Genomic DNA, 27,621 nt, shown 5'->3' on the forward strand with positions numbered 1-27,621 from the left:
ACCTAGGATGCAATGAACCAGGGCCTGTACCGGATGCTGCGGCCGGCCCGCTTCTAAATTGAGGAGTGGGGGTAGAGAGCGGATGAGTAGGCAGCAGTGAAGCCACTGCCTAAATTTGGATAGGGCAGCCGGGATGGCAGGGTGTGGTCTTGCAGACCTCAAGAAGCCAGGGCCTCTATATCTGGCAGTGGCCGGGTCACATGGTGCAAAGAGCCACGCTACGCAACCACAGCAGAGCGGGTCTGGCCAGGGATTATAAGTGAGCTGACAGAGGATTGGAGCTGTGGGTGAGAAAAAAAAAAAAAAGCCACGCTCAGGAGGCCAAGGCCTGATTACAGTGAAAGGCCGTCAGGTGGGAATCCCACCCTCCAACGGCCTAGGAAGGCCCGGTACCTGGGGATAAAATAGCTATGGAGGGGGATTAAAGCCAATCGTGAAGTGTGCTGCAACATGTGTGAAAATAGAGGCTGGCGAAAAAAAAAAAGCCAGTGCGGGCTGGAGCCTGGGAATCCGAATTATCGGTAATAGCATCCTGGCAGCAGATGGAGAATCGCAGAAATACACAGGCCGGACGAAAGAGGTTGTCCTCATGCTAGCATCAGATATTTGGTAGGCGTAAGAAGTGGTTGAGGAAGAGGGGGTGGGTTTGTTGGAGGGAATACTTACCTAGTATTAGGGCTGGGCAATTAACGTAAAAATAACCTTTTTTCTATTTTGTCCCCCGCTTTAAACTGTATCTGCATCTTCAGGATGCAGATACAGTTGAATCGAATGGTAGAGCAGGGGGCCGTAAGGTACCTGCTCTACCATTCACTACGTATCGCCGGATGCGAGGCAGTGACATTATCACCCCTGTCTGCCGCACAGACTGTAGGAGCAGAGGTATCTCCTCCACTCATTGTTGGAACGGGGTTAGGGGCGTATGTATATTAATTTTATTAGGCGCTACGGGGGCATTATACTGTGTGGGGAGCACTATGGGGGCAGTGTCAGGGGATATATTATATACAGTAGTATACAGCAGGCTTAGGGGATAAATAATAATTCAATGGTGTAGCATGCAAATAGGGGGCTTGGCATGCAATCGTTCATTAATCAAGTTAACATGTTCAATTAATCGTGATTTCGGTCACCCATCGCCCTGCCTTACCTAGTATACTCACATCAAGCAGGGAATAATTGTTCCTAGGTCTTCTCAGGTCCCCGCACGATCACACCTTCAGCATAACTCCCCTTGGTGAGTGAGAGGAAGACACGTTGGGTGACCTTATTGTTTGTCGGGTCACAGGGTATTTAGCGGTTCTCTGTGCCTCCTGGATGTAGGGCAGGCAACACTTGGGTTAAATGGGGGAACAGGGAGATCTAGTCAACCCTGTATTCCCAGAATAAAAAGGCAAAAAAAGAAAAATTAAGATAGATGGACCTGCCTCTTAAGGACACGAAGCTAAAAACCTGATTAGCTCAGTATTTGCAGGAGGCTAAGTTCACACTAGCATTGTCTCCCGTTTAGGTCTCTCCGTCAGAGGAAAAGATGACCGAAAATCCAAACGGAAAGCATTGCTTCCGTTTGCATTACCATGGATTTCAATGGCAATTCTTTTGTTTCAGTCATTTAACTACATTTGTAAAATGAAACCGTGCACCCAATCACAATTCAATTTTTTTTATTTTATGGTTGTTTTTAATCAAATAAGAAAAAAAAGTTGGCTTATAAAAAACTGAAGTGAAAATACATTTATCACAGCATTTACATCTTTTAAACATTTTAGTTGGCATATCAAAAGAGTAGGATGCTGGAACTGTACAATGGGATAGGGATTATTAGCAACATTTGCAAGTATGTTAAAGTGAATCTGATTTTGAACTTCTCCCCCCTCCCCATCTCTTTTCATAGTCATTAAAAAGGAGTATTGATTGATACATTTGGCTTTGACTCCTTTGCCGAAATTGCGTCTGGCAGGACAGCAAACAGGGGAGCGCTCTGTTTCTCTGACAAGTACAAAAAAGGTAAAGCCAATTTTTATTTTATACTTTGCAATTTGGCCCACTTCTTCGTCTTCCGATCTGATAGCGACAATTCTAGCATTAAAGAAATGCTAAAAAAAATAATGAAAATTAAAATGGAAAAAAAAGAAAAGAAAAAAAAACACCCTGTACAGTCTGGAGACCATGGCATTATATAGTTTGGAAATACATTGCATTATCTGCTGTAACAGTAAGAATTGTAATGCGGCGGGGCGCTGTACAGCACAAGGCAACTTCTCTTTGGGAGCAGAGTACATCAATTGCAAATTATTTTGTTTTAGCATGTTTATTTTAGGAAGATTTTTCTTTACGGCTGCGGGGAGAATCTGCTCCATTTGAGGTTACTGTTCCGTTGACTCCATTCTCTGAAGAAATAAAAAATAGGTGGGAGAAAATGTTCAACATTTACAATAAATCTAACGATTCAAAGAAATCATTATCCAAAAGTCTAAATGAAATGTCATAAAAGGGTCATTGACCGTTATCAGAGCAGGTATCCCCCATTTTTTTTTATTTTTTTTTTATAAAAACGTGGTCCCGATCCCTGGTTTTACTGAAGATTTGGCTATATGTCTCAGGTGAAATTAAAGTGTAGCTAAATGTTTGACAAACTTCTGACATGTCATAGTGACATGTCAGAAGTTCAGATTAGTGGGGGTCCGAGCACTGAGACACCCACCAATCGCTGGAACGAAGCAGCACTCGTGTGAGCGCTCAGCCGCTTCGTGTCGGTTTGGCTTTTACCAGAAAGTTGATGTATCAGAGTACAGGCTCGTAGACTTTCTATTGAGTCCGTACACCGATAAATTTATTTCCGGAAAAAGCCGAACAGACACAAAGCGGCTGAGCGCTCACAGGAGTGCTTCAGCTGCTTCGTTCTAGCGATTGGTGGGGGTCTCAGTGCTCGGACCCCCACTAATCTGAACTTCTGACATGTCACTATGACATGTCAGAAGCTTGTCAAACGTTTAGCTACACTTTAAAGAGGCTCTGTCACCACATAAGTGCCCTATCTCCTACATAAGGAGATCGGCGCTATAATGTAGGTGACAGCAGTGCTTTTTATTTAAAAAAAAGATCTATTTTTACCACTTTATCAGCGTTTTTAGATTTATGCTAATGAGTTGCTTAATGCCCAAGTGGGCGTGTTTTCACTTTAGACCAAGTGGGCATTGTACAGAGGAGTGTATGACGCTGACCAATCAGCATCATACACTCCTCTCCATTCATTTACACAGCGCATAGGGATCCTGTTAGATCAGTATTGTTAATGTGTAAGTATAAGACAGCACATACTGAAGTGTTTAGAAAGTGAATAGACATTCCACGGGATGTCTATTCACAATCTCTGCACTTCGTTACTCTGTCTGTGGTAGTTACAGCAGAGGACGCGTAATCTCGCGAGATTACGCAGTAAATGACCGGTTACAACGAGATCACGCTTCCTCTGCTGTAACTACCACAGACAGAGTAACGAAGTGCAGAGATTGTGAATAGACATCCCGTGGAATGTCTATTCACTGTCTAAACACTTCAGTATTGTTAATGTGTTAGTATAAGACAGCACATAAGGATCTAGCAGGATCCCTATGCGCTGTGTAAATGAATGGAGAGGAGTGCATGATGCTGATTGGTCAGCGTCATACACTCCTCTGTACAACGCCCACTTGGTCTAAAGTGAAAGTACGCCCACTTGGGCATTAAGCAACTCATTAGCATAAATCTAAAAACGCTAATAAGGTGGTAAAAATTGATCGTTTTTTTTAAATAAAAAGCATTACTGTCACCTACATTACAGCGCCGATCTCCTTATGTAGGAGACAGGGCACTTATATTGTGGTGAGAGAGTCTCTTTAAGTGTCTGTAGCTTCCAAACGCTCTCAACTACACAACTCACATCCACTTCAGTGACCATGTAAATGCGGTTACTTCTCAATTTTAAATCACTTTATGACTTGTCAGATATTGTGTAAGTGCTGATGTGGAAAACCCTTTAAAGTAAAAGGTCACCCAAACAATTACACAGTTTACATTATCTAATGCTAAAGTAGTGCAAACAAACTAAAATTTAGCATTTCAGTTTAGTGTAGGTTAAAGTTCCCTACGAAACAAAACATTAAAGAAACCAAGAGCCTCGCTGACTAAACATTTCCAGTGGCTCCGTTCAAGAAATCTACTCCTGGTCCCACCAGCACAAGGAAGGCTTAATGTGCCGCTCCTCACACACAATGACACTTGTGCATGACACTTCCCCCGAGGCTTGCCACAAGCACTGATAAGAGCTGGGACATCGACATGCAGAAGGAGAAAGACATGTGGATCTCCTTAAAGGAACAGTGTCTCCAACATTTTTTTTTTTATATCAGTTTTATGTTAGGGCTTTATTAAAAACGTTTGTATTAATTTGTGTGTTACTTTTTTCTATTTTTACACTTTTTTTTCCCTATGGGGGCTGCCATTTTTTTTTCCATTTCTGTATGTGTCGATTAACGACACATACAGACATGGAATACGGCAGCTCCAGTCCCATAGGGACTGCGAACGGGGCCCGTTCCATCCACTATGGTGTACGCCGTGTGTATGGGAACGGCGCATGCGCCGCTCCCACACAGTCAGATTTGAAATGCGCGCCGTCCGGCGCCATTTTCCTGTGGACCGGAAGTCGCGGCCGGGCAGTAAGATTACTACTTCCGATCGCGGCTTCCGGACTTGTGCACATGGAGCAGCGGCAGCAGACGGAGCGGACGGACCGGAGGGAGCGGCGGCGACTGGAGCAGGTAAGTTATTTCTATGTATGTTCGTGTTTTACTGTGTGTTTACTACTGTATGTAAACCTACTACACTGTGTGTTAGCTCAAAAAATGGCGACACACAGTGTAGGAGGTTAGACCGTTCAAACCCCTCGTTTCTCCCGGCACTAGCCAGGATAAAGGAGGGGGGTGATTCTGAGCGCTCACTAGAGCGAGGGATTTTTTCCCAATTTTACAGCATAAAGCAATGTGGTTGCTTTACCACATGCTATGCTGCAATTTTGGGAATTGCTCCATCTAGTGACCAGTGCTGGGAAATATTATAAATTGAATCCAATTTATAATATTTCCTGACTCGTGAAAAAAATAAAAAAAAATTAGAACAATGTTTAATCACCTACACACTAATTGTTTAACTAAAAAAAAAACAAACATGTTTTGCTGGCAACACATTTCCTTTAAAAGACAACCAAGGTGTGGGAAGGAAAGTCAGTGGTATATGCCCTATTCTTAGCCTGGGATCCCACATAGCGTAAATGCTGAGGAAATTCCGCAGCATTTATAGAATCAGCAAAGTGGATGAGATTTGAAACTGTATGCACATGCTACAGAAAAAAAAAAAATCTGCGAAAACGTTAAATTGACCAGGTAGATTTTAATTCCGGCACATGTCAATTTGTGCTGTGGTACGGTTGCGCTTTCCCCATTGCATTCAATGGGAGATAAAACCTGCCACACATAGCATATGTTGTGGTTTTTTCTGACAGAAATGCTGAAACAAAATCGTAAATCTGAAAAAACAAACTGTCATAGCAATGTGTTCATCTGTTCTGAGTACAGCCCTGCCTCCTGGGATAGTGTCATCCTATGTGACTGCAGGGACGTCCCAGAAGGCCGGGTTACACAGAAAACAGAGGAATGCTTTGTTTTGACAACTAGTACGGCTTTCCACAGCGGAGATTCCACCCAGAAATCGGCATTACAATTTGGTACGGTTTTCCGGGCGGAATTCCCTGCGGTTTCTAGGTCAAAACGCGCTGCGTACTTTTACGCAGCGTATCGGATCTGTGGGAAACCAGCCTTATTGTTCTGCTTTTCTCTGTCAAGAGTGGAAGGGTTGTGGTAAACTTGAACCTATGGTCTAAAAGCTCAGTCTCAAAGGAAGATATGACAAAACATTTAAGGCGCTCACCTTTTTCCTTCCGTGAGGATTTGCCTTTAGAAGCAACAGGTTTCCTCTTTTGAGAAGGCTGTGGAGATGAATGTTCTCTCCATCGTCGCAGCTGGAAATTAATGAACTTCCACATCATAAATGCCTGAGCTATGCAAATCGATGCCAACACACTGATTCTGGAAGCAAAAAAGGTGGCAGCATAAGAAGGAGAATTCGAACACTCTTCAGAAGTTCAGTTCACAAGCTTGTATGCTTCTTACAATTATTGAATATCACTGCTATTGGCTTTTATCTAGACAAGTGTTCTTTCAGGAACGGCTGATCGCTTACAATAGGAACATGTTGAAACACGGAAAAAAAATATTGCTTTAGAGCCAGAGGTAGGTGTGCGTGCGCTTCTCTATAAGTTTAGACTGCGGTCAGATGAACTTCTATCTTCCACAACTTTACCATGAATAGGCATGCTCAGATCGGCAAAGCCAAAATGTTTATTGGCAAGGGGAGATTGGGGATAGCTAGCATAGTTTATCTCCTGGGGAACAGAAGATTGGACATGTAAGTGTTATGCACACAATGCTTATTGGTAGACAACGAAGCTGCCACAATTAGACTATTGGTATATTCCGTCAAAATTACAACACGTTATTATTGGTGTGGAATCTTATTGCAAACAAAGCCAAAGAGGTGTGCGAATATTAAAAGGCAGATATTCAAATGGCCACTATACGAAGAAATTGTCTTACATGTAAAGCTACTAAATATATCCAATATATTAGAGAAAACGCTGGAATAGTCACAGCAGGCTTCCTTTTAACCAGATTGAACATCCCTTTGACCAGGTTCGGGGATGTATTTTATACTGATGACCTATCCACAGGATAGGTCATCAGTATATGATCGGTGGGGGTCCAACACCCAGACCCCACACCGATCAGCAGCCTCCAGGTGCCGGAAAGTGTACAGTGGTCAGTGCCGGAAGCAGAAGACTCCAATCAAAGTATAGCAGCCGTGATGCAGTACAGCTACAATTCAATTGACTAGGAGCAGAGCTAAAGTAACCCAGCGCAGCCATAATACAGTGGGTGGAGCCTTCTGCTCTGTAATCGCTGCAACAACAGCTGATCGGTGAGGGGTCTGGGTGTCGGAACCCCACCGATCATATACTGATGACCAATCCTGTGGATAGGTTATCGGTATAAAAAAAAACAATAGGCCCCAAACTGAACAAACCTTTAATACTAGTCTCTTCTCCAATAATAAAGTAATGTCTCTTACTGCATTTGGTTCAGAGTCCAATTCAAGCACATAGATTTACCTTATTGCCAGAATGTTGAAATTTCCAGAACTTATGTCCAAAACCTGATTCTCTGCTCGAGCAAGTCCAAATCCAACAGTGAGAACTGAGAGGATAAGAGTGAGGAGACGGCCCAAGACAAACAGGATAGCCCATACAGTAAACCTGTCAAGATGAACAAATGGTTACTTTTATTGTCCTTAAAAATATAATTGCCATATTTAAAAAACAACTAATAATTCTCACTTGTGTAAGTGAAAGTAGAATCACATATGGACAAACATGGTTAAAATTGTATTTATATTTGTCAAAACAGTTTTATCAAATCCTAAATGAAACTAAAGCATCAAAGCTTCATTTAACGTATGAATTTATACTGAAGATAATGTCGCTAGCTCCCAGAAAATAGGCAAGCAACATTGTAGAGACATCTTGGGTCCCCTACGCTCATAGATGTTAATAATTTAGATTTCTATGGAAAGCAAATTTAGCTAATTTTTTAATCCTGCAAACTTGAGACAAATATTTTGAGAGTTGTTCTGGACCATGCACATTGCCTTTTCCTCTGCATTTAGACTGTGAAAATTCCAGACCATCAGTGTAAAATTGGCTTTACATTTTGTAGATACTAATCAGATAGGAAAACGGGAGAAATAGGTACTGGATTAAAGAATTTTACCCGGACAGATATGCGCCCATAATGAGCGGCAATAATTACATGGGCCAATTAACAATCTTGAATACGATCGTTTGGTCCCAATACAGTTTACATAATGTTGCTTGTTCGTCGGCTGATCGCCGCCCTGTTTGCCCTGGACAATGATCGGGAACGAGTGTTTATACGAACGCTCGTTTGCCCAATCATTGGTCCGTGTAAATGGGCCTTAAGTGTTTTAGGTTATGGTGGACAATGTAGGAAGCTATGGGAATTATGGGGGCACATTATGAAGTTCTAGTACAACACCATTTAGACAATTTATGCAATTACCACAGCTCATGAACGGTCAAACAGAAGGAAACATTAGGAGGGACTAATCTGCAGCTCTATTAATATTCAGTGCAATGCAGAAAACGACTTACCCTTTCTGGTATTTTTCATTGCTGAAGTAAAAAAGGCGGGAAATGTGGAAAAGAAACTCTACAAAGTAATGGAGAACCAGAAGAACCAGACCAAGATGATTGAGGCTGCAATATAATTAAAAACAGAAAGACCATTAATTCAACTTTACGACGGCCTCAAATGGACTATACATGGACTATATTTTTACTTTTCAACTTGAAAAAAAACCTTTATATTAGTTAGAATGGTTATAGGATACAGGTTTATATGCTGGATGTATTTTTCTTCCAAGATGCTAATGCTCCTCTGGCCACCAAATCTGCCAAAGGGACACTCAATTCTTTTATCGTGGCACGTGTTTCAAAAGTACACTTGGTTAAAGGTAGGGCAGGTCATCCTCTTACCGGGCACTTCGTTTGTAAACCATCCCGACTGCCGTCATGTCACGTTACCGCACAGCCACTGGCAGATTCCAACAGCATCTGTTGTGTGGACTGGAAGTCTCTCACTATGAATTCCTATGACACGCTTAATGTGAGTATTGGAGAATCAGGTCAGTTTTCACAGACCTGTTTCACCCGCTAAAGTGGATGGTTCCGTGAAAACTATAGGGTGCCACTCAGATGCCGTTAAAAACAGCCTGAGTGGCACATCGGTCGTGTGCAACTGGCATCAGAGCAGAGAGCTTTAATAATTAGGTGTGGAGAGGAGCGATTAGAAGGGGGGGGGGACCAATGCTTCCCTGCTGTACGTTTTCAGAGATTAATAAAATATATCAACTTTTAGTCACAACCACGTGTGAGCTTTCAATACAGGTTCAAACTTACTTTAGGACATAAGCGCCGATAATATGGAAGAGGTACAGTCCAATGTAAACCAGCTGGCGAGGAATATCTTCCTGAAAGACAAATGTTCAACCATGAGCTTTTTTTCCCCATCCCCAACACCTCGACGATTAATATCTTTACATCTGTGCACAAAACATAACATCTGTGCCATGTATTAACCCCTTAATGACCAGCCTATTTTAGACCTTAATGACCAAGCCATTTTTTACGTTTTTCCATCGTCTCATTCAAAGAGCTATAACCTTTTTATTTTTGCGTCGACCTAGCTGTATAAGGTCTTGTTTCTTGCGGGACAAGTTGTAATTTTTAATAGCATAATTTTGGGGTACATAGTATTTATTGATTAACTTTTATTAACTTTTGGGGGGGGGGGGGAAATAGAAAAAAAACCAGCAATTTCGCCACACTTTTTTGCGTCCAAAATTTACTCCGTTTGGTATGAATAACACAATAACTTTATTCAGTGGGTTGTTGCGATTGCAACAATACCACATTTGTATAGTTTTTGTATGTTTTACTACTTTTACACAGTAAAAACGCTTTTTTTTCAAAATTATTGGTTTTTGTGTCTCCATATTTGAAGAGCCGTAACGTTTTAATTTTTTCACCGATGCAATTGTATGAGGGCTTTTTTTTGCGGGATGACTTGTAGTTTTTATCGGTACCATTTTGGAGTACATGCGACTTTTTGATCACTTTTTATCACATTTTGTTTAAGGCTGGATTCACAGAAAACAGCAATTTTTGCATGGTTATTTACGACGTTCACAGTGCGGGTTAAATTATGTAATAAGTTTATAGTCGGGGTCGTTACGGACGCGGCGATACCAAATATGTGTAACTTTTTTTACTTTGTTAATAATAAAGCAGTTTGTAAGGGGGAAGTGTGGGTTTTCCATTTTTTTTCACTTTTTATTAAACTTTTTTACTAGTCCCACTAGGGGACTTCAATATGCGATTATCCGATCGCATTTATAATACACTGCAATACTTCTGTATTGCAGTGTATTATGCCTGTCCTGCGGCATGATCTAGCAGGCATACACTACAGGCAGACCTGGGGGCCTTTATTAGGCCCCCGGCTGCCATGGGGGAGACAGACACTCGACGATCTTATCGCCGGGTGTCAGGGGGGATGAGAGGGAGCTCCCTCCCTCTCTCCAAAACCACTCAGATGCGGTGCACGCTATTGAGCACCGCATCTGAAGGGTTAAACGGGTGAGATCGATACTAATATCGATCTCACCGGGCAGAGCAGTGACGCTCCCAGCCCTCAGCTGCCTCTAGCAGCTGAGAGCAGGGAGATTTGACAGCTCCCTGCTCTGTTTACTTATTCCAACGCAGCGCCGTAAAAAGTCTATTGCATCGGAATAAGGCCCGTTAGTGACCGACGTAGAAACACGATGGGCCGGTCACTAACGGGTTAAACACACAGACGCATCCAATACAATAAAACATTTACCTTTTTAGTTTTCTGGAAATAAAGTTCTGGAAAGGCATGAAACCAATAAGCCAACTGAGAAATGTAAAAAAACTTCATCTGGAATCTGAGGGAAAAAAAAATAGAACTCACTTTGCAATAAAAGGTATTGTATCCAACCATTTTCTTAGCTTACTATTCAGCAGGGAATGTTTGAGCCACACACAAATAACGGGCAATCTCAGGAGCACGCGCACACTGTGCTTCTCGTCGTGATTTAATATCGTTCACACAATATTGTAAAAATTTTATATATTTAATTTGACTGGCCGTTATGTAATAGAAAATTTACTCTGCAGTGGCCGCTGAAGGGGAACTGTAAAAGCGAACAAGAACTTCCCCTAGTGACAACAGCTCATAGTTGGGTGGCGTCTTCATGAGATAACCGCGTTAAATATTTGGGAATTGCACAAATAGAAATTGCCCAACATACTGCCAATAGTGGCACAATTCAACCAAACTACATTCACTACGAAGTCCTGCCGCAGTTTGCTTTATGCCAGCCTGTGTCTGCTGTAGCGATGTCACAATACCAGAATTTGGACTTCGATACCGATACTTTGTGTAGTGTGATTCGATACCAAAACGATACTTTGCCAACAATTATATATATATATATATATATATATATATATAAAGTTCTTCCATTTTCTGATGTGAGGCATGTGGTGTGATGAATCTTGAACCTCCATGTGCCTCTCAATAATTAACGCTATCATGTTTCTCAGTCATAATGGACAACATTGGGTTAGTTTGAGGTACATGATGGGATTAATTACTATTAATGTGAGGTACATGGAGGTATTAAATTAATAACACCTCGTGCCTCACATTAATAAGTGAAAGAAAGCAGTTTATTTTTTTGCAGCGCACATATCATAAATGACACTAAATTTGTTGTGCAGATAACGGTCCTAACGATACCGAATGTGTGTCTACTTTATGTATTGAGACTTTTATTTGAATGTTTATTGTAAAAAATTTGTATTTTTTAAAATTTTATTTAACATCACTTGAATTTATTTATTTTTTTACTTTTTTTATTTTTAAAATTTAATGTACTGGCATATATTTATACACCAGAACATTAGCCTGTGTATGGAAAGTACACAGGCAGTTGTTAGGACATACCCAAGTAGCCCTAACAGGAAATCTGGTCAGACAGCCCTGGGGTCCCTTTTTGGACCTAGAGAGGTCTGCCCATATATGGTATGTCCCTCAATTGCGTCACACGGATTCCCTGTGACGCAATCAAAGGGGCATCCCCCTTCTGATTTTACTCTTGAATTCTGCGGTCAGCTTTGATTGCAGCATTCAAGGGAATAGCGGCAGAGATGAGGTTTCTCTGATCTCTGCCGTTAGAGCCGGGTTACAGCTGTGTAATACAGCCACTACCCCGCTCCTGACAACAAGTGTGCGTGCGTGGTCAGCATGAGGTGATGCAACCAGCGCCGGCACTGAAGACAGAACATGGGGGTGTTTTGCAGCGCACCCGCCAGCGCTAATTAGTGCAGCGCCGGCTTTATCACATCATCCTGACGACACACACTTGTCAGAAGCGGGGCAATGACTATTACACAGCCGCAGCCCCACTCTGACTACACTAACGTGTTACAATACTAAGCTGTGCGGCCGCACAGCTTAGTAACATACATGAATTAACGGTATTGAACCATTTGAGGGTGAACGGCATCCAAATAGTATCGATATTTGGATGCATCATGTGACCCTAGTCTGCTGCACCAGAGAGAGTATATCCTAACTCAAAGCAAGTGATAAAGTTTATTAGGGAATTGAGAGATAGATAGCTATCTAACCATCCATCTCAATTCCCTAATAAACTTTGTTTATCACTCACTTTGAGTCTGAATATGAAATGAAACTAATTAATATCACCCAGGGCAAAATGGGAGCGAGTGCAAGTCCAAAAAATGGAGGCCGTCATTAACCCCACATACATGCAATACATTAATGATTTTAATTAATTTAATGCTGGTTCCTATCATCCCCAGATATATGTAGGCTTAGTCCAAGTTCTGGGTGTATGTGCAGCGTAGGTTCCCACCTCAGAGGTTGCCTTGTTGTGGCAGGTGGGCTCACACAATTTGATCAAAATGTGCGCTAAGAACCTCCCTACTGTAAGTAGATTTAGCAGTAATGCATATTTAGTGGCTTAGGTGGCATAGTGTTTGCAGTGTGCGCGATATATATATATATATATATATATATTGCGGCTGTTGACTGAATAAATCACATACTTTTTGGAACCATCGGAGTGCTGTGGGATTTCTTTCATATATAATATATATATATAAATCTGCAACCTACAGTACTCAGATCAAAGCAGCTCCAAATATCTCTATGCTAAAATTATAGCAGACTCCCCTTTAATGGGGTGATGGATTTTATTAGCCACCACTTATGGTTTTATAGTTTGTTCAGGGAATCTGCAGCGTGGGAATAGTAAAGCCATCTCCCATACTCCCTGGTGCCACCAACAGCAGAAACTTAAAAAGCTCCCGATTACAGGTGGATCGGTAAACAAGTGCAATGCCATTGATGCTCTATTTTCTTGGATACAAGAACAACAAAAAGGCGTGTTGTAAAAAAAAACAAAAAAAAAAAACAAAAAAACACCCAAAAAAAACAAACACATTGACGAAAGATGGTACTCACGGAAAGTAAATGTGGGGGTAACCTTTCCATAAACTTGTTGGATCTGAAAGGTAGTTCTCCTATACAAATGATAAAAACAAAGTCAATCAAATATAAAGCACACCATTTATCAGCCATAAGCCTCTGACAGGTTATTTTTCACTCATTGGTGAATTATGTGGTATTCTTTAACCATTAAAGCTGTATCCAGACAGTCTAATTTGTGGTTGTGCAAGTAGTGATTTTGCTGAAAATAACATTACCGTTTAGAAATGGTTACTATGGAAACACTAATACCACAAATACTGCAGGCTCTTCAGTTCAGTGCGGCGCGATCAACAATACTTTGTTCATGTTAGCTGACTATCTCCGTGCGGCAAATAAAGAAATAACAGGGCATAAGGAATACACAAGTGAGAGACAAAAAAACAAAACACCTGTGTATCTAAACACGTATGGTATGCTGCACAGCCTACGTCTGCAATACAACCAATAAGGATTAGAATAATCTTTTCTAATGGTACAAAAACTAACGATTAACCAAAATTCTTGGAAGAAAAAAAAAAAAGTCATAAATTTTACTGATCGTCAACACAAACGTGACATTGTGATTGACAAGTCAAGACTAATTTACGGAGGTTCTTTGTACCTACTTGTGGATTTTCAGTGGACTATCGGGTGTGATCAAAAACGTTATGACAGCTTAGCATTTCATAAAATGTAAATCTATGGCCAGCATCGTACCATGAAGAGACCAATTATTAGAAACTGTACGACAAACAATGGCAAAAAAAAACTCACAAAGCCTTGAACAACGTGAGTTCCTCACTTATTAGATGAAGACCTATAAAGTTATCAGTAATTATAAATCATCATTATTACTAGCAGTCATTTTAGGGCTGTACATGAATCAATTTCCAACTAGTCAAGTCAAATACTGAATACTCTGACATTGGAGCAGTGTTCAGCAATAAACAAGGGTATTATGAATCCAAACAGGAAACATAATATCTAAAACGGATACTAACTTGTCTAACAACTTATGCTTATCTAATAGTCATTTCAACTTCCTAATTCACTTACCATTAAGTTTTTGTTGTTTTATCCATGCAAAATCTATGTGAAGTTACTGCCACTAGGTGTCTCCCTTCCTGTAATCTGCTGTCCTCCCCCTGTTGTCAAGCAAAATCAGTCCCTAGTTATGGATGGACTGCAGGAAATGGGGTGGTCACTACCATGCCTGCCAATAGACGTCTATGGAGAGAAGGGGGCAGAAGGAGCAGAAGAAGAAAGACAGGCAGTCCATACAAGTCTATGGAGAGTGTAGGGAGGAGCAGGAGGAGGGAGCCCATAGAGAATGACGCAGACAAGTTTATGGAGAGGGGAGCAGGAGCAGAGAGTGAGAAAGCTACACACAGACATGTTGCAGCTTCTGGTAAGTGTTAGGGTATTTACACATCTGGCGGATTTGCCGCAACAGATTTTCTTGCGAAAAATACACAGCATATTACAGCATCAGCAATGTGGAGGAGACTAACAAATCTCATCCACGTGCTGCGGATAAAACACAGAAAAAATAAAAAAGTGCGGAAATTGACTTGGTGTGGATTCTCAAGCTGCAGCGTGTACATTTCTCTTGCAAAAACACAGCGGACTTTCCGCACAGTGAAACTGGCTGAAAATTCCACAGTGCTTACGGTGTGTGTGGATGTGCCGTTTAACGTCTCACCCCAGTGCTGGATTCTCATCTGCACTGCTCATTACTGCTGCTATATACAAGATAGAGATAAGAGAGCAGGATTCTCATCTATGTGTGCAGTGTACAGGAGACATGATAGTAGTAAGGCTCCGCCCACTAGCGCAGAGAAACCGGAGAATCAGCGATAGAGCCTGCAGAGGGGACAACTGCTAAATAATGCAAACCACAAATCCTATAATGTCCAGAAATCGTGTTACTTCTCATGTACACACGACCGCTCATCCTGAAAAGTCACCTAAAAAGTTAGATACACTTTAAGTATACAAAGTTTACTTACTGAGTGAATGATGCTTGCCCCCCAGGCACACGAGAATAAGTAAAAAGCACTCAGCTGCCCAGACTCATTGAACTTGCTGTGTTTGGTCTTGGAAAAATGCATGCGCCTGTTAATTTTCTGAAACAAAATAAATAAAAGAAACAAAAGTTTTAGGTTAAGAGTGACTCAAATGATTAGACATTGTACATGGTTTTCTCAGCAGGTAAATGTCATAATTTTAAGACAAATGTATGACAAAATAGAATGGGAGTGTTTCCGATGATCCATTTTATTTACATGGTGGGGGCTGTGCGCACGTCGTCAACTCTTTAGTTGGGAATGGAGACTCGGGGGGGGGGGGACGGGACCCTGAGGATCACTGTGCTAATTATGTGTATCACCAATTGCTATAGACAAACCAGTAACCCCAAAACTATAGTAATGAACATTGTAGGAAGAGTTACTCCATACAATAAAAACTTGAATATCTACAGTGAAGGAAATAAGTATTTGATCCCTTGCTGATTTTGTAAGTTTGCCCACTGTCAAAGACATGAACAGTCTAGAATTTTTAGGCTAGGTTAATTTTACCAGTGAGAGATAGATTATATAAAAAAAATAAAAAAAAATAACATTGTCAAAATTATATATATTTATTTGCATTGTGCACAGAGAAATAAGTATTTGATCCCTTTGGCAAACAAGACTTAATACTTGGTGGCAAAACCCTTGTTGGCAAGCACAGCAGTCAGATGTTTTTTGTAGTTGATGATGAGGTTTGCACACATGTTAGATGGAATTTTGGCCCACTCCTCTTTGCAGATCATCTGTAAATCATTAAGGTTTCGAGGCTGTCGCTTGGCAACTCGGATCTTCAGCTCCCTCCATAAGTTTTAAGGCTAGGCCACTCCATGACCTTAATGTGCTTCTTTTTGAGCCACTCCTTTGTTGCCTTGGCTGTATGTTTCGGGTAATTGTCGTGCTGGAAGACCCAGCCACGAGCCATTTTTAATGTCCTGGTGGAGGGAAGGAGGTTGTCACTCAGGATTTGACGGTACATGGCTCCATTCATTCTCCCATTGATGCGGTGGAGTAGTCCTGTGCCCTTAGCAGAGAAACACCCCCAAAACATAATGTTTCCACCTCCATGCTTGACAGTGGGGACGGTGTTCTTTGGGTCATAGGCAGCATTTCTCTTCCTCCAAAAAGGGCGAGTTGAGTTAATGCCAAAGAGCTCAATTTTAGTCTCATCTGACCACAGCACCTTCTCCCAATCACTCTCAGAATCATCCAGATGTTCATTTGCAAACTTCAGATGGGCCTGTACATGTGCCTTCTTGAGCAGGGGGACCTTGCGGGCACTGCAGGATTTTAATCCATTACGGCGTAATGTGTTACCAATGGTTTTCTTGGTGACTGTGGTCCCAGCTGCCTTGAGATCATTAACAAGTTCCCCCCGTGTAGTTTTCGGCTGAGCTCTCACCTTCCTCAGGATCAAGGATAACCCACGAGGTGAGATTTTGCATGGAGCCCCAGATCGATGTCGATTGACAGTCATTTTGTATGTCTTCCATTGTCTTGCTATTGCACCAACAGTTGTCTCCTTCTCACCCAGCGTCTTACTTATGGTTTTGTAGCCCATTCCAGCCTTGTGCAGGTCTATGATCTTGTCCCTGACATCCTTAGAATGCTCTTTGGTCTTGCCCATGTTGTAGAGGTTAGTGTCAGACTGATTAATTGAGTCTGTGGACAGGAGTCTTTTATACAGGTGACCATGTAAGACAGCTGTCTTTAATGCGGGCACCAAGTTGATTTGGAGCGTGTAACTGGTCTGGAGGAGGCTGAACTCTTAATGGTTGGTAGGGGATCAAATACTTATTTCTCTGTGCACAATGCAAATAAATATAATTTTGACAATGTGATTTTCTTTTTTTTTTTTATATAATCTATCTCTCACTGGTAAAATTAACCTAGCCTAAAAATTCTAGACTGTTCATGATTTTGACAGTGGGCAAACTTACAAAATCAGCAAGGGATCAAATACTTATTTCCTCCACTGTACGTCTCACCCCTATACACTATGCCCGATTGCTGTTGCCCTTCTGTTTTTACCTCCAGATCTATGGGCAAATATTGCTGGCAGTGCCATAGGAATGAGTGGTGCTGCAATGCACTTTAGAATGGCACAGGGAACCCAGCCAATGCCATCTTTGACAACATGTCAAAAGTTGGCTCCAGTGAAATGGTCAAATAATTATACAGACGTTGGTCTAAGCACAGCATTTACATGCGGAGATATATTTTCTATCATGAAAGCTTGAAATGTTACCAATCTAAGAATACCCAACCCAACTACCCCCAGCAATACAGATTGGAGTCTGGTCATCCCTTACATGCAATGGTCACTAAATGTGTGAAAGTTTTTTAAGTTTTACAAAGAGCGATCATATTCATTAGGATTTACATGTAGCCATTCATAAAGTAGCCATAGACAAAAATGTTATTGTGCCATCAGGACAATGGTCAGGAAATCGCATTTACAAACATTTCCCAGGGTACGAACAATTTTGGCGTTGCACGATAGAAAAGTAAATGCTAAGAACATAAGATTTACCACGGAAGATAAAGAAAAAAAAAATTGATTTTTTTTTCTGATCGACGAGGCAGGTTTACAATGACCAGAGCAGTTTATTGAACAATAAATATAACTTCTCGTCAGCGATTGGAAATCATTCATATGGTTAAAGGTAATCTCTAATGCCCAAGAACATCTTTAGGGTAGGAACACAAGGCAGACACACTGCGGATTTTCCGCAACGGATTTAATTGCCGGAAAACCTGTAGCGTAATACAGTGGTAGCAGCACGGGTGAGATTTGAACAAATCTTAGCCACACGGTGGTGCAGTTTGTTGGGTGAAATTCCCTGTGGCTACCAGGGCGGATATGCGGTGTATTTTCTGCGGCACCACACGACTCATCTTCCCATATAATAGCGCATAACCCCACCCAGCAACAGAGAAATCTTTTCGGACGAAGTAACCCTATAAGAGCATACTCCTTGACGGTGATTTGTACTATATCTCATAAGTGATCAGGTCAAATCAGTCTAAAAAAATAAAATAAATGTTACTTACGTCTAAGACATATTCCTGTATAACCGCATGTAATATTATTGCCACAAGCATGTAGAAGAAAACTGTGGAGACATCTTTAATGCCGTAGTGATACAACGAAACTGGTTCAGTGAGAACACCTGTAAGAGAAGAATAAACCATCCAATCTAATGCATGTGACAGCTAAAATATACCTTAAAAAGCCAAATAGACAATCTTTGCTACATTTTTTTTCCCCTGTAAAACTTTCAATGAAAACCTGTGAAAAGTAAAACGCTAAATAGTGAAAACGCACAGCACTAATTGACATAGGATTGCTATATATAAAAGGTTTATTGGTCATATAGTTTACTAAACACGCAGCATTGTATACATCTAGGATCAAATGGCCATCCCCAAGGATCTATTCAATCTTTTATGTATCCCATAAATACAGAGGAGACGGCGCCCGGGCATCCTGCAGGAAGCCCCCCGTAAACAAGGCTAGTGCCACCTCCAGTCGATGTTCTCAAGAATGCATCCAGGAACCAAACCTTAGTCAAAGCTGGATCAATGTAGCAGTGCCGCTGCAGAATTCTTCAACCCCTATTTATAGGATTCTATAGAACGTCTATAACTAAGCGGAAACTCCTGCATCACACTGTATCCTCAGTGGGTGACTGGTCATACTCCTGTGCGGGTGGGCTGTACAAACACTCAGCCAGCGTCCTGAAATAGTACACACGGCTAGCAAACCGTTTCTATTTTGGAGCTTGTATTTTATTTATTTTTTTATAGATTGTTTGACAGCCCACACCAGATTTATTTAAAGCCTTGTAAAATGTGACCCAACAGGAAGGTGAACAATAAGGCTTCGTTCACATCTGCGTCAGGGCTCCGTTCCGATGGAACGGAGCCGTGACTGACACAAATGGAAACCGTAGGTTTCCATTTCAATCACCATTGATTTCAATGGTGACGGATCTGGGGCCAATGGTTTCTGTTAGTCTCCGTTGTGCAAGGGTTCCGTCGTTTTGACGGAATCAACACCGTAGTCGACTACGTTTGTGTCGGTCAGGGCTCCGTTCTCACGGAAAGCTCAGACGGAACGGAGCCCTAACGTAGATACGAATACAGCCTTAGCTGTATAAAGATACCAACTAACAGTGCCTTCATTATACTGGGGAAGACCAAAAAGACGAAGAATGTCAATAAGTAAAAATGTATTCGTCTGAGAGATGTCTGCATATATTTAAGATGCTGCACAACTCATGATAAATGTCCCTATTGAGTCTTAGAAGTCATAAGCAGCTTCAAGAAATCTCTTTAATTTGTTGGGTATTTATAGTGTCCGTCCAACTTTAAGCTCCCTGCCAGTCTGCCATCGGGCACGGATAGACGTGACTGCACGCCGGGCGGTACAGTTGCCAAGGCAACCATACAGACACCCAGCGAGTATCACAAATGGGTTCTAAGTAGAATAGGACCCATGCACGAAACTAGCTGTGCGTCGTACTGGCGCCTTGGCAACAGTTGGGCTTTTCACACCCAATGTAAGATTGGGAGGGAGAGTAACATTGGAGGGACATTTTAAAGGCCATGTAAACCTTTGAATGGCATTTCTTAATAAAAAGGTCAGTGTGATTGGTGTCTCTTTAGAAATAGTTTTTATTAAAAAGCCTTACTTTTTGGAGATACAGCTGCTCTGTATTCTCTATACAGAGCAGCTGTATCTTGTGCTATGACCTGAATTCGTCAGTCCCGCGGACCAGCCGGGTTCAGCGTCAGCAGGTCCTGCGTGGATCCACCTGTAATCTATCACATCTAAGTTATTTAAGTTAGGAACTTAGATGTGATAGATTACAGGTGGATCATCACTTTCACTGAACCCATCAGTACCGCGGGAATTGGCAATGGATACAGCTGCTCTGTATAGAGAATACAAAGAATCCGTATCTCAAAAACTAAAAATTATTTTTAATAAAGACTTCTTATAAAGTTGCACCAATCACGACTGACCTTTTTATTTATTTTTTTAACATACCAAACAGTGCCTGGACTGGTTATACTATAGTGAGCTCTCTCACACAGGATATAAACAAGAATTTTTCCATTCACTGACAAAGTAAAGATTGTTAAAATTGCGAGGAACTGAAACACATAGGGGACATTTACTGTTAAATGTGCCAGAACCCTGGGTAAAATTGTGGCAAAAAAGTGCAGTAAATAACGTGCGCCAAATTTATTACACGATAGACACTTTTTACAGCTTCCAACAGTTTTGAAAAATGTCAAAAAAGTTGTGGCTGAGAGGAGAGAAAAAAAATGTGTCAAATGAATTAACACTGTGCGACATTTTTATTGATTTTTTGCACAAAATAGTGTAGTACGCCGATCATGAGGTTTTGTTAGGAACAGGAAACCGTTAATAGGTCTATCTAGTTGTACCAAATTTATCATTCCACGTAAGCCATTTTGATACATTTTTAAAAACAATGGGGGCAATTTATTAAGACTGGTGTTTCATACGCCAGTCCAGATAGTAGGAAAAGTTCAAGTAAACTGCAACATATCTATTAAAGAGGCTCTGTCACCAGATTTTGCAGCCCCTATCTGCTATTGCAGCAGATAGGCGCTGCAATGTAGATTACAGTAACGTTTTTATTTTTAAAAAACGAGCATTTTTGGCCAAGTTATGACCATTTTTATATTTATGCAAATGAGGCTTGCAAAAGTACAACTGGGCGTGTTGAAAAGTAAAAGTACAACTGGGCGTGTATTATGTGCGTACATCGGGGCGTGTTTACTACTTTTACTAGCTGGGCTTTCTGATGAGAAGTATCATCCACTTCTCTTCAGAACGCCCAGCTTCTGGCAGTGCAGATCTGTGACGTCACTCACAGGTCCTGCATCGTGTCGGCACCAGAGGCTACAGATGATTCTGCAGCAGCATCGGCGTTTGCAGGTAAGTCCATGTAGCTACTTACCTGCAAATGCTGATGCTGCTGCAGAATCAACTGTAGCCTCTGGTGCCGACACGATGCAGGACCTGTGAGTGACGTCACAGATCTGCACTGCCAGAAGCTGGGCGTTCTGAAGAGAAGAGGATGATACTTCTCATCAGAAAGCCCAGCTAGTAAAAGTAGTAAAAACGCCCCGATGTACGCACATAATACACGCCCACTTGTACTTTTACTTTTCAACACGCCCAGTTGTACTTTTGCAAGCCTCATTTGCATAAATACGAAAATGGTCATAACTTGGCCAAAAATGCTCGTTTTTTAAAAATAAAAACGTTACTGTAATCTACATTGCAGCGCCTATCTGCTGCAATAGCAGATAGGGGCTGCAAAATCTGGTGACAGAGCCTCTTTAAGGATGTATCAAGCAAGTTCTGTGATGCAATGTCAAAGAATCCCGTCAAGATTAAATTCTGCGCTGCTTACCTTCCACTGGAATGGTGACATTATACTGTAGTGTGACAAACATGACTGCCACTTTTGCTGTAATCTAAAAAGAAAAAAAAACAAAAACAAAATTACAACAGATCGAGATAATGTTCTAAATAAGCAAAAAAATAAAACTAAAAAACAAAAAACACTGGCAATAGCTCAATAACCAAAGTCATAGCATGCAGAAACGGGTAGGATATCTGGAGTCCGCAGCTGCTGCAGAACTAGATCCATCACCAGCATCCTACACAGCTGCCCATGAACTGCAGCTCAACACCAGCTACAAGGAGGCTGATGCCATGTTGTCTGAGCCAGACGTGCCATGTAGCACTGTACGACAAGTGTTATTAGATTTAGGCCTCATGATCACGGCTGTTATAGATGTGACGCATGGATCCTAAACGCAGCGCCCATATATTACCCCCGTGTGCCTCCAAGTATATAGAGGCACACCATGTTTTTTGTTTTTTCTAATCTCATGCATTCCATGTCATATTACTAAGGTTTTATCCCCTAGAAGCATTTTTGACAAAGGTGAAAATGATGGCAGACAGAGTACAGTACAGATGGAGCACGGAATTGCCATGTGCATGAGGCCTTTCAAATAGCGGCCATTTATCAGTTTCTTTTCAATTATAAGTTATAAATGACCGACTGCTGCCACAAACCCAGGTTATTACTGTACGATAATCCAGTATCGGATGATCCGGCACCAATCAGGTCCCATTGCAAGCAGGAGCGAAACAGGTGGAGGACTCATTTTACATAGACTCCTACTGACTTTTCATTGCCACAAGCGAAACTTCATGACAGGACTCCGCTGTACTGGGCTGCCACGTGAACATCTCCTTGTAGTTCTAGGCACACAGCCAGAGTAGCATGCTGGAGCGGATAGGAGATCCCAAAAGTGCAGGCCACCCAGAGCTTCATGTACTAGAGAGCAGTCAGATGCCTATGACAATACTTTACTTAGATCATTTAACCTAAAAACACGATGTAATGTCATCTCTGCGCTACACAATAAAATACTGAAGACAAAAACAACAACTGAGCTGCGCGGTTTCCAAAACTCCTATGGTAGTGAATGGCAGTTACGGAAGAAGCGTAGCATGCGAGCTATGCTGCTTCCGTAACTACTATTCCGTTCTATTGGACTAACGGAAACAGCGTAGCTCAGCGAAATCACGCGCTTCAGCACGGTCGGAAATCACGCGCTTCAGCCACAACACAGCAGTAGAACAGGGTTTAGGGGGCCCCGTTCTAGAGATTGGTGCGGGTCCCAGAGGTGGGACCCGCATCTATCTGACACTTATGACAGATCCTGTGGATATGTCATAAATGTCTCATGGGAAAACCCCTTTAATCCAATAATCTAAAGTCAATATTTTAAACAACTTAAATTAATGAAATAGTCACTTGAAGATGGAGATAAATCTGGGTACTAAGTTTATTAAAATTATTTCCCACAGAATATCTTATATTGACGGACGTAATTATGAATATCTGTTACAAACTACTCAAGACTAATGTCAACTTTTAGGCTCACAGTGGATTTGTTGCATATTTTTTTTCCATATATGCGGGAGGAAAATCTGCAACGGATAACATGAGTTAAAAAAGATCTACATTCTGCTGAACATTTTATGCATGGTGCGGATTATCAGATCTACAGCATGCGCATTCTGTTACGGATGATCACAGAGGATTTCAGCCTTTTCATTCTAGAAGAAGTGAAATCTGCAGCAAAATCCGTAACACAAGGAAACGCTGCAGGATCAATGTGGAAATCCACTAGATGTGTGGGTACACCAAGTAAACTAAGGCCGGGTTTCCACGTAACGTAAACGCTGCGGATTTTCTGCAACAGAATTGTGTGGAAATTCCGTAGTATTTACAGTCGCAGCAAAGCAGATGAGATTTAGTAAGTCTCATGCCCATGCTGCGGGGAAAAAAAACCACCGCGTAAACGTTGAGGTTGGGTTCCCACAGTGCAGATTTGCTGCAGATTTTGCATGAGTTTCTTTTAAATCCAAAACCAGAATTGGATCCAGGAGAGCAGACCTATACAGCCTTCCTTTCTATATTTCTTCTGTTTAGGTTACGTCCATGGTTTTGTCCCAAAAAAAAAAAAAACACATGCAAAATCTGCAGCAAATCTGTACTGTGGAACCCAACCTAACAAATTGGCCTGCGGTGCGAAATTTAATTCCGCAGCATGTCAATTTATACTACGTTTTTGTTGATTTTCTGTTGCGGATTTTCCCCATTGAATTCAATGGGGATGCAAAACCTGCAACAGAAAGCAAAGGGTTGCGATTACACCGCAAAAATCGCAACTCCGGGAAAAAAATATATCATACTTACACGCCGCTCTCCTTCCTGCATTCTGACCTCCTGGGATGACGTTTCATCCCATGTGACTGCTGCAGCCAATCACATGGCCTGCAACCTCATCGGAGGCCGGAGCGGACGTCGAAGGAGGGAGGTGGTTAAGTATGAGCGCTTTTTTATGCCCGGAGTTTCCGCCCGAAAAACTGCATCACAACGTGGTGCGATTTTTCAGACAGAAGGTGCTGCTGGGCTCCAAGTCGCATACGCTGCGTGATTTTTATGCAGCATACCTGACCCGTGGGAACCCGGCCTAAGGCCTTATTCACAGCGAGCGTGTGTTTTTTGTGCGTTTCAGCTCCGTGTGTCATCAGTGTTGGCTGCGTGATTTTCACGCATATGCCATGCTTATGACACGCGGTTTTGATGTTTCGAAAAAGAAATTAAGGAAGTGCTTTTATTTTTTCCTTCATTTCTTTATCTACTGTTACGTGACACACGGAAGTGCTTCCGTTTGCCGCGCGCGATTTTCACACACCCATTGACTTCAATGGGTGCGTGATGCGCTAAAAACGGCCAAGTATAGGACATGTCGTGAGCTTTACGCAGCGGACACACGCTGCGTGAAAATCACGGAAGGTCTGAACGGCCCCATTCACTAACATTGGTCCATGTGACGAACGTGATTTTCATGCGCGTATCACGGACGTTAAACACGTTCGTGTGAATAAGGCCTAAGTGTGTTTTACACTCATGGCATATGCATATGGGGGGAGGGGAATAAACAATATTACACAGTAGATCTGCTTCACAATCCAATCTTTACACATCAGATTCTACTTCTAGAAAATAACATTGATGAAGGACAGTAAACCTGAATCCCCAAACCACTGGCAGAATGAAGGGGCCAAGGTATTTAGTAATGAGTTTCTAGGACACTGACAAGACCTCTCCAATCCTCCACTTACCAGGAAACGTGCACAACAGAAACCTTATGGAAGAGATTCCACTAAACAAGTCCCCAACAACCCTCAAAAGGCTTCGGACAAACTAATGAGCAGCGCGTTCCGTGTGGTATCTTAAAATGCTGACGTTCAATCCAACAGTCGAATAACCGTACAATCTGATTTTAATGCCAACCACATACATGTCCATAGTGGCCGGCCAACTACTAATTCTGCCGACTCCACCGAAAAACATGCAAGGCCGAGTAGAGGTTTATTTTAACGGAGAAAGGGGAATAAGGTGTCTGATAGTGGCTTGTCTCCTGTGGGAAAAAAGGATAGGGCATATGGTAATCCCACTAGTCCCCGACATCTGCCAGACAGCTTGTCCCCATATATGCGAGATAGGTCACCGATCCCATTGATATCAGCAGGTTTGGCCAACTTGTGTATAGCGAGCTGGACACTGCACATTACCGTCTCATGTATACATAAAACTATGGGTGGGAAGTATAATGTGAAAGTCACACGCAGGCTGATATATCCAGGTGCCAGCAGGTTCCCTACAGAACTTTTGCCGATCACATTCGTAAGACCAGGATCACACGTGCAGTTCTGATGCAGTTTTTATTCTTAGCCAAACACAGGAGTGGACACAAGAAAGGAGAAGCCGAAGTATTTTCTTAATACCTTTCCTTTGGATCAACTTCAGGCTTTGGCGGAAAAAAAAAAAAAAAAAAAAAGCCCCAAAAACTGTATGTGTTTAATCCTGGCCTAAGCCGAAGTCATTTCTGTCCAGGCTTGTATAAAATCTTCACATTTTTTCACTTTGATGATTGAAAGCAAACGTGGCCAATATTCATCTAACATATGGCAGTGATCACCACTGCGTGCCAGCGACATGCAGCCTGCTCTGGTCAAACTACAACTCTCAGCATGCTTTTCCAGATATACAAGCACTTCGTACGCAATATTTACTAACGTAACCACAGCCCAACAATAAACTTGAAGCGTGGCTTAGTCACTATAGGTACCAATACATGCAGCACGTCATCCTGACAGTCAGTGCCTATAGTTGTCATTCACACTTTCCTGCAGTTCAGGATGTGACATTTATAAAAACTCTCCAACCAAAACGCGGAAATAAACGGATCACCACAAAACACACACGACCGATCCTGAACCCGTTATATTACTCAGACGTATACATTGCAGAGAACAGCCGATAACCATGAAAAGTACCACACGTAGACATCTGACATTTTATCTGTATATTTATAGACTTCTCTACGTAGCACTGGCCATCAAGGAGATGGTCGGCCGTCCTGGAGATCAGCGGTTCTGAAGATAAAACCACTTATTATTGTGAAAATGTCCAAACGTCAGGATTTATAGATCGTTAGATTGGCGCTTCGGTAAAGTCCTTAGACGTGTGATCCCCAATATCTCTCCCCACGTCTGAAAATATGGCGATTTAAATGGAGAATCTGGGTGGATACAACAATAAAACATGTATCCACCAAGTTTATGAAGAGACACACAGCGCCATAGAAACATACTACAGCAAATCCAAAGCAAACGCCTACTACTAGAAACATATCCTACCAGCGGGTCACAAAGTTTAGTCACGGAAATGTTGCAGGGGTACACATGGCAGAATAGGACTACGGGAAAATGACAGGACACCATTGGCACTGGACTATACGCTCGCTTTATAGAAAACAAATGAAAAATACTGTAAGTGAAGACACAGGGGATGATTTATAAAAAAAAAGTTTTGCAATGGAAAAGTGAGCAGTTACCCATAGCAACCAGTTTGACACTTTCATTTTCAAAAATCACTGAGGTAAGAGCTGGGATCGGATTGGTTGTTACCCTACACATTTCTTTCCTCTTTATATAGATCTCCCCCACAAGGTACCGGAGGTAATGAGGAGGTGTGTGCACCATACACTGCTGTACAGTGTGACTGTGTGTGTCATGTGTGAGCACAGCTGTGACACTACAACACACAACAAGCGGCCTCTGGGCATCCTATCTAAGAAGACATTAGCAGATGCAGCGCACGCCCCAGATCGGGACTGTAAACAGTTGGTTTCACACAGCATCTGCTCGGCCATGCTGGAACTTATAGTCCCACCGGCTGCTTCCTCAGTGTAACGTCCCACAGGTTACTCAGTACACGCCATGCAGTGTGTGCTGTCAGCTAGGAGCCGTGTCTGCGCCTCTCAGGCCCCACTCACCTCAAACATGAGCCCAAGTAAGAAGAGCATAGCCAGGCAGGACACAATGTCCGCATGGTTCTGGATGATGAACTCATGGCTCAGCACTGGAGGAGTCTTGCTGCTCTTCTTGCGGATGCCCATGATGACGGATGGCACTCGTCTCTCGCACACACCAGGGACAACTGGGGCAGCAACACACCGGGTGCACTGCCTCCTCCTTTCGCTAAGATGACGCTATACACTACCACTGTCTTTCACCACGTCAGCACTACGAGGAG

General features: G+C 42.0%; 1 protein-coding gene across 1 annotated transcript; it reads right to left on the reverse strand.

Moving 5' to 3' along the window:
• Positions 1 to 1,647: 1,647 nt before the first annotated feature.
• Positions 1,648 to 27,621, reverse strand: TRAM1 (translocation associated membrane protein 1). The gene is made up of 11 exons (XM_075826142.1): positions 27,362 to 27,621; positions 21,841 to 21,904; positions 18,437 to 18,555; positions 15,323 to 15,439; positions 13,308 to 13,366; positions 10,614 to 10,698; positions 9,131 to 9,201; positions 8,324 to 8,428; positions 7,265 to 7,408; positions 5,968 to 6,125; positions 1,648 to 2,390 (listed from the first exon to the last, which is right to left on the reverse strand). The coding sequence occupies exons 1-11, from the start codon at positions 27,482 to 27,484 to the stop codon at positions 2,317 to 2,319; spliced, it is 1,119 nt and encodes a 372-aa protein (XP_075682257.1). The 5' UTR covers positions 27,485 to 27,621; the 3' UTR covers positions 1,648 to 2,316.

Source organism: Rhinoderma darwinii, chromosome 5 (assembly GCF_050947455.1).
Source record: "Rhinoderma darwinii isolate aRhiDar2 chromosome 5, aRhiDar2.hap1, whole genome shotgun sequence".
NCBI classification, from domain to species: Eukaryota; Metazoa; Chordata; class Amphibia; order Anura; family Rhinodermatidae; genus Rhinoderma; species Rhinoderma darwinii.